At 45.6% G+C, this 13,295-nt stretch overlaps 1 protein-coding gene across 3 annotated transcripts in view; it reads left to right on the plus strand.

Moving 5' to 3' along the window:
- Positions 1–13,295, plus strand: part of RAB30 (RAB30, member RAS oncogene family) — a 48,663-nt gene that overhangs the window by 25,855 nt on the left and 9,513 nt on the right. For 2 of the 3 annotated variants that reach the window (XM_054003051.1, XM_054003043.1), the window contains 3 exons: positions 5,800–5,900; positions 7,268–7,351; positions 12,124–12,307. In XM_054003051.1, the coding sequence (XP_053859026.1) occupies positions 5,808–5,900; positions 7,268–7,351; positions 12,124–12,307 (361 nt within the window). In that variant the 5' untranslated portion in view covers positions 5,800–5,807. The remainder of the gene's footprint in view (positions 1–5,799; positions 5,901–7,267; positions 7,352–12,123; positions 12,308–13,295) is intronic. The other variant, XM_054003060.1, reaches the window with a different exon arrangement.

A 13,295-nucleotide genomic window follows, 5' to 3' on the forward strand; every position in this document is an offset into this window, starting at 1 on the left:
TTGCTGTAGGAGAAACATCTGGAGTGAAGCATTAAGGAGCATGAATCTCTCCATATAGCCTAGGGCTGAGGTTTTTGTAATCTGGAGTTTTTTCCAGATGCACTTTTTTAAATGTGTCTAGACTTTTGAATGATCAGCAACTTATCAGCCAATGTTGCTGGGTCTGCTGTGCATGGGGAAGGTCCATACCTCCCTGCACTATGTGCATAGTTGCTTGGTGCCTCCTGGAAATGTTGGATGGATTTATTGAGTGCTGTTGGGACCTCTTTCCTTCCTTGAAGAGGTATGTTTAGGATTGCCAGGGCACAGGCAACTGGATTTAGCTCACCTGCACTGGTAAGTGTGGTGGGAGAAGTTGAGAGTTGTCAAGCTCTGCAACCTTAAGTACCTACAATAAATCTTTCTCCCTTGATTTTGGAAAATACATTCCTGGAGTTTTAATGTTGTACCATGCCAAGAGCATGCATCCCATGTACTTGTGGTTTTGCCACCATCACCACAGAGGCATGCATGATTCAGACTTTTTTGGGAATTAAGTCCTTCTTAATTTTTCTAGTGTGAATGGAAGTGAAATCAAACCCTGTGGAGATGAGGAGTGAGGAAGGTGGGCAAGGAAGCAGAGGGAAATGCAGCCTGCTCGTTTGCAGGGGGGTATGAGCTGGGCTCATGTTTTCTGAGTGCAGGAGCCTGCTTGGGTTGGCAGGTGCTTTGGTAACGAAAATATTTTATCCTGAGTTTCGTAATGCAGCAGCATGTCCAGACCTGAATTCCCTGCAATTTTCTGGCCTGCAAGGAGTAATTTTCTGCTTGAAATATTAGCCTTAGTTTTGAATTTTGTTGCTCATATGGCGTATGCAATCAATGTAATATCTGTATACATAACTGCTGCTGTTTGAACTTGAGATGTTTGGGTAAACTTATTTATGTTTATAGCTGTTGGGTGATGAAGAACAGAAAATATTTGTTTATTAAGAACTTTATAAATACATCAAAACCTGCCCTGGCCTACTGGTTAGATCCAGCAGGTGAAAAGGCTGCAGATCCTTCTCTGTGCCTAATTATACCACAAGGTTGTAATGGGGTTTTGAGGTGGGATAGAGCTGAGGTGCAAATTATCAGCATTCTGGGCTTGATATGGTTTTGGTCTTTAAATGGGGGAAACCTTTGCAGCTGTGGATAGTTTGTTTTTTGTTCTGTTTTGTTTTTCATCCAGCTCCTTACTGGGTAGAAAACTGTCTGGATGGCTGAGCCCAGAGAGAGTTGGTGAATGCAGTTACATCCAGCTGGCAACTGGTCCCAAGTGGTGTTCCCAAGGGCTCAGTTTTGGGGACTCTCCTGTTTAATGTCTTTATCAATGATCTGGAGAGGGGATCAAGGGCACCCTCAGTCAGGTGGTGGGTGGCAGTCAGGTGGATCACATCAGGTGGACTGAACCTCTGTATGAGGTTCTAAAAGGCAAAGTTGGGTCTTGCACTTGGATCACAGCAACCCAGGCAGCATTACAGACTGGGGGCAGAGTGGCTGGGAAGCTGCCTGGTGGAAAAGGACCTGGATGTGCTGGTCAACAGCAGCTGAACATGAGCATGGGAAAAGCAGCCCACTTCCCTTTTCAGGTGTCTCCATGGGAGCAGGAACTTGTTTGTACAAGCTTGGGTGAGAGAAGTAGAGGCAAAAGTCCCTGGTCCCTGTGCTTTTGGTTTGGGTGGATCTTGCCAGTCTTTTTGGTTGAATTGGAATTAATAACCTGATAGTATCGAAAACATTTATTGCACTGTCTTGCCCAAATAGAGAAACATTGAGGTTCTGGAGCATATTCTGAGAAGGGCAGTGGAACTGATGAGAGGTCTGGAGCACAAGTCTGATGAGGAGTGGCTGAGGGATCTGGGTGTGTTTAGCCTGGAGAAAAGGAGACTCAGGGGGACCTTCTCATTCTACAACTGCCTGGAAGGAGGTTGTAGTGAAGTAGGGGTGGGTCTCCTCTCTCATGTGAAAAGCACTAGGATGAGAGGAAGAATCAAGTTGCATCAAGGGAGAATTAGATTTGGATTAGGAAAAATTTCTTCGCTAAAAGGGTGATGAAGCCCTGGAACAGACTGCCTGGGGCAGTGGTGGAGTCACTATCCCTGGAAGTGTTTGAAAAACATGTAGATGTGTCTGTTAGGGAAATGCTTTAGTGGTGGACTTGGCAATGTTGAACTTGATGGTCTTAAAGGTCTTTTCCAACCTTAATGGTTCTATGAATCTGTGAAAACTAAGTCTAAACTGTCCTTCAGCTGCATTCCCACTGATGGATCACCTCTTCAGGTAGAATCAAAGCCCTGCTTCGATTTATCCCTCCTGGCCTCTTGTTCTGCCCAGAGTAACTATGTGCGGGGTTGCACGATGGAGTGAAGCAGAGCAGTGACACAAATGAAATAAAAGCCCACAAAACTGCTTCTGTGTGAGGCTGGCAGGAACGGCCCATGGAGGCTGGTTGGGATGCCATCTGCATAAACTGCCTTGGGGAAAAACAGCTGTGAAACCAAATTTTCTGCCCTACTGCCAGCCTTGGACTCTACTCCTGCTTCATCTTGTGACAGGACATGTCTCTGTGCTGTAGTGTTTGTGATTTAAATGAGTGTGGTGAAGGGTGGCTGAGGCATGGACTGGCATCCCATCTCCTGCCCTCATTGCAGGGTCTTGTCTCCTCCAGAGGGTGGGACAGGCAGCTGCATCCTGAACACCTGAAACCACTGCAGGGATGCGAGGCAGAGCCTTGCACCTACAAACACAAGGAAAGAGAGGGGAAGAGAAAACCCAAACCCACACCAAAAAGCTCAAGAAAACAAAAACAAATAGAGAAGTTGTGCTCTGTGTTTGTTTTGGGTTTTTTTAAAGCATATAATGCAATGTGCTGTCTTGCTGAAATGCACATTCCCCAGCTGTGGTAAGTGGGGTAGAGGGTGAGACACATCTTCTCTGGGGAGAGGGGAGGGTGTTGTGAGCCTGAGTCAGCAGCAAAGGTCACTTGGCTGCAAGGCTTGGCGTGCAGGAGGAGAGGATTTCATAACGTGGCCAGTGCAGTGTTTGTGTGTCCAGCACTGGCAGCGTGTGCACTCGGAGGGAGGAGCACCAGCTGGGGTGATAGGGCAGCGATGTCAGCTTCACCTGCCCACTCTGCTTCACAAAGCACTGCTCACTCTTCCTTGCTGCTTCCTTTGCTTTGTCCCTTCCCATGCCCTGACCTCTTGTATCTCTTCAGTTCTGGCATTTAATCTCATCATTGCATGATTTGTTTTATGGTCTTGGCTCGTCTTTCAGTTCCCGTTTGGGGTCATTATCACATATGATTAGTCCTTGAGCCTAATGAAGGGGATCAGACATAACTCTAGGGTATGTCTGAGTCATTTAGCATTTCTGACCTCAAAGATCTGCAGAGAAAGTTTATTTTTAAGCTTCCTAAGAAGATAAATTTGAATTTTGGATTGTTTAGGGTGCATGTAATGGAACTGAAATCTCTCTGGATGGAGCATGCCCTCTGGGGTATGAAGAATCCCAGGAATAATTACGCAGTGCTGCGTGAGTATCATTAATCTTGAAATAGACTTTTGGTGGATGATCATGTTTTTCTACATGGCAGTAATGAGTGTGAAACCTTATGTTAACATTTAGTCTTCATTTAAGAGCACTGTCAACGAGTGTTTAATACTGCTTTTGTTATCAGTCCCACTCTGGGAAAGCCAGTCACAGAGATATGAAACAATCACACAAAGTAAGTACCCCAGAAAATAAAAAAGGGTGCATTTTTTTGGGCTGTTTTTTAAGGTCCCAGTCTTTCACTCTACTAAGAGAGGAAAGACTTATGTGTTGGAGCAAAGTGAAGTCAGAGCATCCTCAGGACACCTCCAGCTGCTACTGTTTGGTGACACTGTGCTGCACTGTGCCCCTGACCCCGGTGAAGCTACTTCTATGCAGTGACTCAGCTGTGTTCCTACTAACCATCTGCTGATGTGATGCAGCTCATTAGTCACTAATTGGTGTGGTTTACCCCTTTTTTTAGGCTGTTGGAAAGGCCAAGGGCCACACAGATGTTGAAGCAGCTGAGTCAGTCTTCTACCTGTTTTGCCCTCAGGCCTGCCAGACTCTTGGTTGGAGAGCTGTTTCCATGTTCTCTGCCAGGCAGAAAGAGACTATCTCAGCTTTATCTTGTACTCTCTGATTGTTTGACTATAAGCCTATCACAGCTGTTTGGTGGGATTGGAGTCTGTAGCTGGAGCCTTCTGGTGTGTGTCACAATGAACCCTCCAAAGGAAGGACTTTTGGAGGCAGTGGGAGACAGCACCCTGACTTTGGACTGAGCGTGAGAAGCTGGTTTCACCCAGCCTGCATTTCCTCCCTTCATCAGCTCTGTAAAATTCCTCTAAGCAATCTGGGGGTTTACTGAGGATAGCACTTCTGAAATACATTTTTTCCCCCTATTCCCCACCCATCTGCCCCATACTTCTGCTATACTTACCATCCTTGACTCTATCACCTCATTCTATACCTAATCTACAGCTACTGGTGGGTTAGGTACTGATGTTTTGGTTTTGCTTTACATGGTATCTGAACTGATGGCATGTAAATCTGTCTCTTTTCTGATATCTTGAGGGCAGGTATTTGATGCTGTGTGTAATACCTCAATCCTCCTGGATGTAGCTAGATTTGGACACTGTCCATTGCTTCCTTGTTTCTGTGCTTTTCATTCTGCCTAAAATCTCCAGCTGAATCTCTTCTGGCTGTTGTTGCTTTCCTGGGAGGTTACAGACTACTTCTCTGGGCCCAGTGTTGGCAGCACCCGTGGGAGCACTGGAGATGGAGGTGTGGATGCTCATCCCTCATGACTTGCTCAGCTGCAGCAAATGCATTTGTCAGCAGCTCAGCTCTCCATTTGTCTGTTTGGTCCTCCCCATGCTGTGAGTGGCATAGGAAGCCATGTGGATCTTCCCCCATGCAGGCAACCCTGCCCATCTCCTGTGACATTGCTGAAGTACCAGTCTCTGCATCCTGCCAAGGAGCTTGGATTTGGGGCATGGAGTATGCTGGATAATTCCTAAGCTTCTCTCTGTTCACTTCCCATTTGAGCAATCTAAAGATTCCTCACAAAACTAAAGAAAATTATCAGAGTAGTAATGTTCCTAATAGCATCTATTATTTCTTCTCTTCTAAAATCCTCTTGTACTTCAGCTGAAGTGTTACCCCACTTTTCACTACAGTTTTAGCACATGAGCTCTTTCTGTTTTAAAGGCAAGCACCACTGCTCTTGTTTTAAAATGAAGTCCCCTACCTGGCCTCACGTGTGCCCAAGCCCTGCTCTGTGTGCACCCAGTATGCTCCTGGAGGAGCTCATGGTGGGGTTTGGGATATTTCCCTAACAGGAGTCAATTACATGATGCTCTCAGACAATGTGATAAAGTCCAGGCTGTCTTTTGGAGCTGATGTAGTTAAAAGTAAAACAAACATTTGGGAACATCTAGGAACCAGTGTCTCAGGTTTGTGGAGCACTGCTTGGAAAGCTGAAACCAGCAGCCCTAACTTGTGGGCAGCCAGGTGAGACTGTATGAGAACCAAAATGGGGCCAAGGTTTCACAGCAGCTGACTTTGACTACGTGGATGCCCTAGCTCAGAGTGAAAAGTGTTCTTCTCCCTTATCAAGGATCCATGTGTGTGCCAAGAGACCTTTGTTCTGAATATTTGGAGTAATAAAGTTCAGCCGGGATAAAAGGGCATGTCCCCATTGACTTGGTTCACACAGCGTTGTGCTCTCTGTCTCTCTTGCAGCTGCGTAAATGAGTATGGAAGATTATGATTTCCTCTTCAAAATTGTTTTAATTGGCAACGCCGGGGTGGGGAAGACCTGCTTAGTCCGTCGCTTCACTCAGGTAAGGCTGGCTACCTCTTGGATTGTGGAATGCTGGGATGGGGACACCACTGGCATGGGAGCGTGGAGCCTGTGGCTTTGCGCTGAGGGCTCTTCCAGCATCACAGCTCCAAAACATTTTGTTGCTCGCACCCTTGGTGCACACATCACATATAGTGACATACTGGCACAAGCAGTGCATCTGTATCTAATGCTGCACCTGGCCCTGTTCTGGAGTTTGTGTTGGAGAAACCTCATTCCTCTCTGAAGGTGGAAAGTCCATTCTGAAAGCCACTGGGACAGCTCCTCCTGTTTTGGTGGTATTCTGGAGCAGTTATAAGACCAACAGATCTCCCGGTCTCCTCCTCCACCTTTGACGCACAAAGTGCTCCCTGTTATTTGTCATTAGTAAATAAATAATCTGGGTCCTGAGCTGTCAGTCCAGTGTCCTTTTTTGTGGCAGAATAACCTCTGTGATCCAGGGCAAGGGAAGACTTTGCATGATGCATCATAAAGCACAAATTGTGGGGTTGTGGACTCTCCACTAGGAATTGTCAGCAATTTTACCCATCGCTGTTAATTTTAGTTTTGAAGCTATAGTGATTTTAGATGCTCTCCAAAAACATGTGGCAGCCAGTGGCAATAAAGCTAGTCATACCCAAAAGGTTTACAGCAGAAATCTTTGGCAACTTCTGCTGCTTGTTCTTTGGCAGCACAGCTGTAGGGGATGGATGTGCCCCAAAATCAACATGAGTTGGTAGACCAGAAATCAAAAAGCTCTCATTTCGTTTGCTGCTGCTTCTTTCTGATGGTGCTGCAATCAAATACCACCAGCACTATACTGTCCCTTGCCATTGCTGTGGCACTGGTGATGGCTGGCACTGTGCTTCACTCCTGAAATGCTGTCCAACAATGCAACCCCATTGTTGAGAGCTGCCAGAAATCCCTATTGGTGCCATGGAGGGAAAAAGGGAAGGTGTGAGCTTGCAAAAGGTTGCAAATGCATCTCATCCCACACAGATGTTCACACACCTTTCAATGCATTGAGAAGTAGGATGGAAGGTCCTCACCCTTCTCCTGCTTCTTCCAACTGTACAGAAGGGTTTTCCCTCCTCTCTTTTTTTTCCTCCTTTTCTTTTCCTGTGTCCCTACTTCTGAAGTCAATGACTTGCTGCATAATTATGGATGTATAAGGCAGAACACAACAGGGTTGAATTTATGGTAACCTTCATGCTGGGGAAATGTCACACTCTAAATGTGATGGAAGTGTCATGGGAAGGGGACATCAGATGAATAGTTTTGAAGATGGAAAAGGGTGAGGATTGGCACCCAGTGAGACTTTTGTCTTGGTGTAGAAATAAGTTTAATCAAACTCTTGTTTTCTTCCAGGGGCTTTTCCCACCAGGGCAAGGAGCCACGATTGGGGTTGACTTTATGATTAAAACTGTGGAGATAAATGGTGAAAAAGTAAAGGTAGGAGCCTGATGATTTAAAATTGAAATTCATGCAGCTGTACCATAGCTGAGGTTTCTTGCTGCAGCCCTTCCTCTGCTGGAAGACACTCAAGGAAGGTCAGGGCTGTCTGGCATGGCTTGGGCAATGCAGGGTCTAACAATCTGTGTGCCCCTCTCCACCATTACTATCAGGATTGTAAAAGTGAACCTGGTGGAGGGGAGAAAATGGAACAGGGAGACCTTGCAAAACTGTTGTTCTTGCTTAGGAGACAGTGAGGTCATGCCTAGCTTGAGGAAGCCCAAAGAAGCATTTCCATGCAGCCTCTGCTCTCTGTGTTTCTGGCAAGCAGAATTTTGTTGCATTCCCACTGGGATGTGCTTGAGGAAGGTCTTCTCCTGTGAGTTCCCAAGATGGCCATTGGGGAGAACACGTCTGGACTTGTGTGGCTCTGCACAACAGAGGTTCATCTTCCACTTCTGCCAAGTTACGGATTTGGGAGAAGCAGAGCTCATCACAGTACTTGTGCTTCAGCAAACAAAGGGCAAAGTTCTCCATATTTTTAACTCTTTCACCCTCTAAAATAAGATGGAAGCTGCTTCTGGGAAACTGTCCTTTTCCTGAGCTGACTCCCAAAATGAGCCTGAGCATCACTTGGCAGAGAGCTACTTTGCCTGTGCCAAAAACACACAAAGCATGAGATTGAAGACCAATCTCATGCTTTAATGGGGTCCATGGTTGGGTTCCAGAGCCCAGAAGTGTTGGCTGCTATCACTTTGTTCATTACTAGAGGTTTCACTTGAGCTGCTGTGGTAACTGAGATGAGAAAAAAGCACCGTTATTTGAGCCTGTAATGTCAAGGTGTCCATCGTCCCTGAGCTGCTCCTGGATTTACTCTGCCTGCATGAAAATCAAAGTGAAAACCAGCAGTTTTCCCCTTGCTGTCTTTATCAAACCCAAGAGTGGCAAGTGTGACAGTGGCTGGTATGTGACTGAGACCTGTTTTTAAGCTTGTGTAAGTGATGGTGTGGAAACAGTGGACTTGGGCAGATTTTCAGCACCCTGTTTTTTTTTTTTTTTTAACCTGTACCACAGCACCACAGAGAGCTTTAAGAAGAAAATGGGGCATTGTGTTGCTAAGTTTAGGACATATTTTGAAAGCTGTGGTCACGTCAGCAATCTGCAAGTCTGCTGGGTGAGGAGCTTACAAACCTATGGGAAGTGGTGGTGCTTCACCAGGAGACCTTCCCACCTGAGCAGGTGACAAGAAGAACAACAAGTAGAAAATGAAGGACAAGAGGTAGAAAATCTTTAAGCTGATAAAGACCAAGGTTATGCTTAGCATGTGCTGTGCAAATGAGCCAGAGCAGCAGGCAGGGAGGCAGAGAGGATCACGTGTAGCCCAGGTGGTGCTGGTGCTCAGCTTTCTGGTTGCGATGCTCATTAGCAGGGCTGGCCAGGACATGAATGCTGCTTGTCCTCAGACAGCAGAGATGTTTCTCTCAGCCAAAAGCAGCTCCAGTGAAGCAGCTCAGAGGATCTGAGCTGGTAAATGGTGTGATCACTGTACTGGAGGTGGAATTTGTTCTTTCTTATATACATAGTTGAAATCAGTGGCCTCAAGACTGTCCTGGTCATTAGAGGGAGAAAAGCAGTCCCAGGGGACATGAATCCCATCCACTTCAGATACTTCTCCTTTTCAAGCATCTGGTTCTCTGTCAAATTCTGCTGGAGCTTTAGAACATCACTTGTATATGAGGTCTGGGGTCTGTACTGGTGAACTTACCCTCAGGATTTGTCTGTGTTTGAAGTGTTGCTCCTGTAATATAATCCTGTTTTAAGACTAATTTGGACTGAGGATTTGGAACTTGCAAAGTTCTTAAGAGAATATTGGAAGTAGTTGTGCAAGTATGAGCTGTCTGAGGGGCAAGGATGGTTCAGGGGAGCTCTACAAGCTAAATGAAAAGTCTCTGCTGCCCTGCAAATGTCTGATGAATGTACAAGTGTCCTCTCTGAATCACCTTGGGCAGGATTGTGTCACAGAGCCTTAGCAAGTGCTAGCTGGTGTATCTGCTATATTTGACATGGCCAAAACTGGGTTCTAAAGTCCCTCTCCTGCCCCCACCAGTGCAGTAAGTTGGAGTTGCTGGAGCTCAGTTTCAGTGACCAAGCCTTGGTGGGAGCTTAGTGTGATATATTTGGACATTGAAATGAGCCCTCTGGTGTCTGGAAGGCAAACAGATTTCTTTCAGTGGTCTTACAGCTGAAACTTTTTGAGTAAGCAGTGCTTGTGAGAATGAACATTTAATGAGGGGAAAGCAGGAATGAGTCAGAGAACAGAGCTGCTCTGGCTGTTAGCCATTTAGCAGTGCCCAAGCCATGACTCTCTTGCCTCTGTGCTGGGCAGCCTCCCCTGCATGTCTGCTGGGATCCAGAATGAGGGAGCAGAGCTGTTTACCAAAAGAGTTTTCAGACTTGAAAATAAGTTATGGGTTTCTGAAGAAAAATACTTTCCAACTTTCAAAATAGCATTATAAAGTCAGTGGAGAGGGACTTGCTAGTATGAAAGCTGTGTGCAAGCTTTTCCAGATATGAGCAGCTACCAAAGCTCTCTGCCCAATGAGCTGGGAGAGCACTGTGCAGTTGTGGGGGGATTTTGATCTGCCTGGCTTCTTTCAATAAACTCCAAAAATACATGCAGCACTTGTACCAAGAGGGCCCAGGAATTGAAGCAAAGCAGATAGCAGTTACCATGGGCTGGTCAAAGCTAAGTATCTTCAGTGCTGTGAGCAGAGGGCTGTGCTATATGGACTTGGTGGAAAGCTAAATGTGTGTGCAAATGCTGAGAGGGCAGGAAGCATCAGCGGACACCAAGAAAATAAACATCTAGATTTTCTGCAGGCTGAGTCAGACATTGTCCTTTGGTTATTTGGGGGGGGGGGGGGGGGGGTGGGGGTGAAATTGTACAAATAAAACAGTTGCTGTGAAATATTTTGACAGAAATGACCAGTGAGAGAAACTGTGAGATGTGCATTTTGGGTGCAGGAAGTGTTTTTCAGTGGCTGTGAGACTGGGGGCTCTTCCCTGCGTTCTGCACCCATCTCACAGGTAGACTCATGTCTGCTCTCCCCAGATCCCACATCTCTTCTGCTTTCACTGTTCATTAGATTAAAGCAGTGGAAGAACATATTCACATCAAGTTTCTATCAATTTAGAGATCTTCTCAATAAAGGCAGAATATATATAAGCTGGAGTTAGCCAGTAGACAGTGATGAAATGTTTTTCCTGGGAAACAGCTGAATAACAACAGAATTATCTGTATCTTTCCATCTGCCAGAGTTTGGAGGCTGGTTTGTTTTAACAAGGACTCATTCATTATTTGGTTTTCATGTGCAAGTAATTTCACTTATGGTTTTGTGTGTCACTTTACAGACACCAGGTTCAGCCACATAAGTACAACTATGCCAAGAGATGAAAGCACAAAGGTGCCCAGGAGTTGTGAGCCAGCCACAAATACTTTCTCTGAAAAAAAGTGTTGTGTGTTGTTTTTTTGTTTGTTGTTTTTTTTCCCCAAAATTGTGCCCCACATCTAAAAGCTGCCACCAGGAGCTCTCATTTCAAGCTAACATATTTATGATGAGTGGCTGGCGTAGCTCAGCTTTGGAACTGGGCAAGGATAAGGTTTTCTCTGTACAGGCTGCTGAATATTTGGAAGAAAATCTCAAATACTTTACCTATTTCTTCCCAAAATACACAGGATTTTGGCTGGAAAGCATCCTTCAACATATTTAATTCCAGGGAGAAGTGCTTTAAAAAAATAAGAGCTGAAGCAGAGAAATACTCTTTTATCTTGAAATTATGTTAATCATGGATGTTTTTCTTAGACTTCCTTTTTAAAGAATTGAGGTTTTGATGACCCACTAAAAACTATCAGATAGTCAAAATATAAAAAACAGTATAAGTGTAGTTTGTATTGGGAAATGTAGGTTGTCTTTGTGTATTCAGAGGGTTTGGCAAACGTTCATGAGTTTTTTGATGGTGGTGAGACACAGGAACAGGCTGTCCAGAGACGCTGCGGATGCCCCATCCCTGAAAGTGTTCAAGGCCAGGCTGAATAGGGCTTTGAACAACCTGGTCTGCTGGAAGGTGTCCCTGCCCATGCAGGGGGGGGATGGAGCTAGATGGTTCCTTCCAACTCTAACAATGTTGGGATTCTGTGATGTAACCAATTCTGCATGTTGGGAAGGAAAACAGTGAGCAGCTGGATGAGATGGCTGAAGTTGTAGAGAGGAAATGTGTTCCAAACCTTAGATAAGCCTTCAGCTGAGCTCCTTGTTCAATCCTGTGCTTTTCACCCATCACTGCATTGTCTCTGGATAACTGCAACCAGTTCCATGAGCTAGAGAAGAGGCATTCTTATTCCTTCTTGGGAATGGAAGCTGCTGTTGTTAGACTTAACTAGAAGTTACTTTCTCCCTCTAGCCTCTCCAGGCTGGCAGCTCTGCCCACTGCAGAGGGAAATGCTAGAAGTTGCATGGAAGCTGACAGACCTGCAGCTTCCAGGGCTGCCAGCCGCAGTGCCAGCTGACTTTGTGCCTTGCATTTCAATCCACAAGTGCAGGAACAGAAACAAACAATGCTGGGGGAGGGGAAGCCAAAGGGAGAGTGCTTTCCCAGCATTGGTTTTACCCTGAAGGGGATTTTTTTAGGTCAAAATGGTGCTGCTATCAAATAAAAAAAAATTAAATAACCATTTTTTTGCCTTTTACCACCCTTCCTTGCTATGGCAAAAGCTGCAGATCTGGGACACGGCAGGCCAGGAGCGGTTCCGATCCATCACGCAGAGCTACTACCGCAGCGCCAACGCGCTGATCCTGACCTATGACATCACCTGCGAGGAGTCCTTCCGCTGCCTGCCCGAGTGGCTGCGGGAGATCGAGCAGTACGCCAGCAACAAGGTCATCACCGTGCTCGTGGGTAAGCCTGAGGGGCGAGCTGTGCGTGCCTTGAGCCCCGTGCTTGGACCATTCCTTCTGCAAATAGCCCCAGGATGCTCCAAGTGGTGTTCAGGATGCCACCCCTTGAAGGGTGGTCCTGTTTGGGGTCTAAGACTACTGTGTGTGGAGAGGGATGCTTCCACCATAAGTGACTGAAGTGTAGATGGTGCAGCTTACCACCAAGCTAAGGATGGAGCAGTTCCCCTTGCGACTCCAAGCTCAGGTCTCCACAAATAAGTGAGGACCTGCTCGAGCTGGTGATGTCTGCAGTTTGCTATATTCCATAGGTGTGCGACAACCAGTCCTGTCTTAAGTGGTCAGGATCTGGGAACCACATCAGGACTTGATGGCTGTGTGGATCATAGCGTTCATAGGTGGGGCAGAGTTGGAAAACTGGATGTTCTTGCATGGATTTTAGGGAGACTAAAAATAAACACTGGAATGTTATATTAATCTGTAGAGCTTCATCTCAAGGCAAAACAGACCTCAGGCCATCTGTCTGCTACAAGCAAGGGGAAGGTTATTTTGCCTACCAGTGCTTTTCCATGCTCTGCTTTCAGCATCTGATAGTTGGGACTTGGCTTTTAAAGGTCCAAGAATATATAAAGAACAGTGGAAAAATAACTTGGGGAAAGCTAAGAAGTTTCATGCTACAGTGTCACCTTTAATAGTTTGCTATTTAAATGAAAAAATCTGGGTCATTGTAAGAGGTGTCTAAAAGTGTATTTTAAAGGAAAAAAAAGTCTTTTGAGTTTAACATGCCCCAGAGCTACTTCAAGTGGGGTTTATAGAGCTGTGGGGTTTATAGAGCTTCCATACAAGAAACTCATACTCCATGAGTATGGTACAAATGGTGCAGAAATAATTAATAAATGACTAACAAATGTACATTAATTTTTTCAGTGAACATTAGGTTAATTGCTAGCATCTACAGCACAACATATAAATCATATTTTAGTCATAATGCA

The sequence above is a fragment of the Vidua macroura genome, chromosome 2, assembly GCF_024509145.1.
Source record: "Vidua macroura isolate BioBank_ID:100142 chromosome 2, ASM2450914v1, whole genome shotgun sequence".
NCBI classification, from domain to species: domain Eukaryota; kingdom Metazoa; phylum Chordata; class Aves; order Passeriformes; family Viduidae; genus Vidua; species Vidua macroura.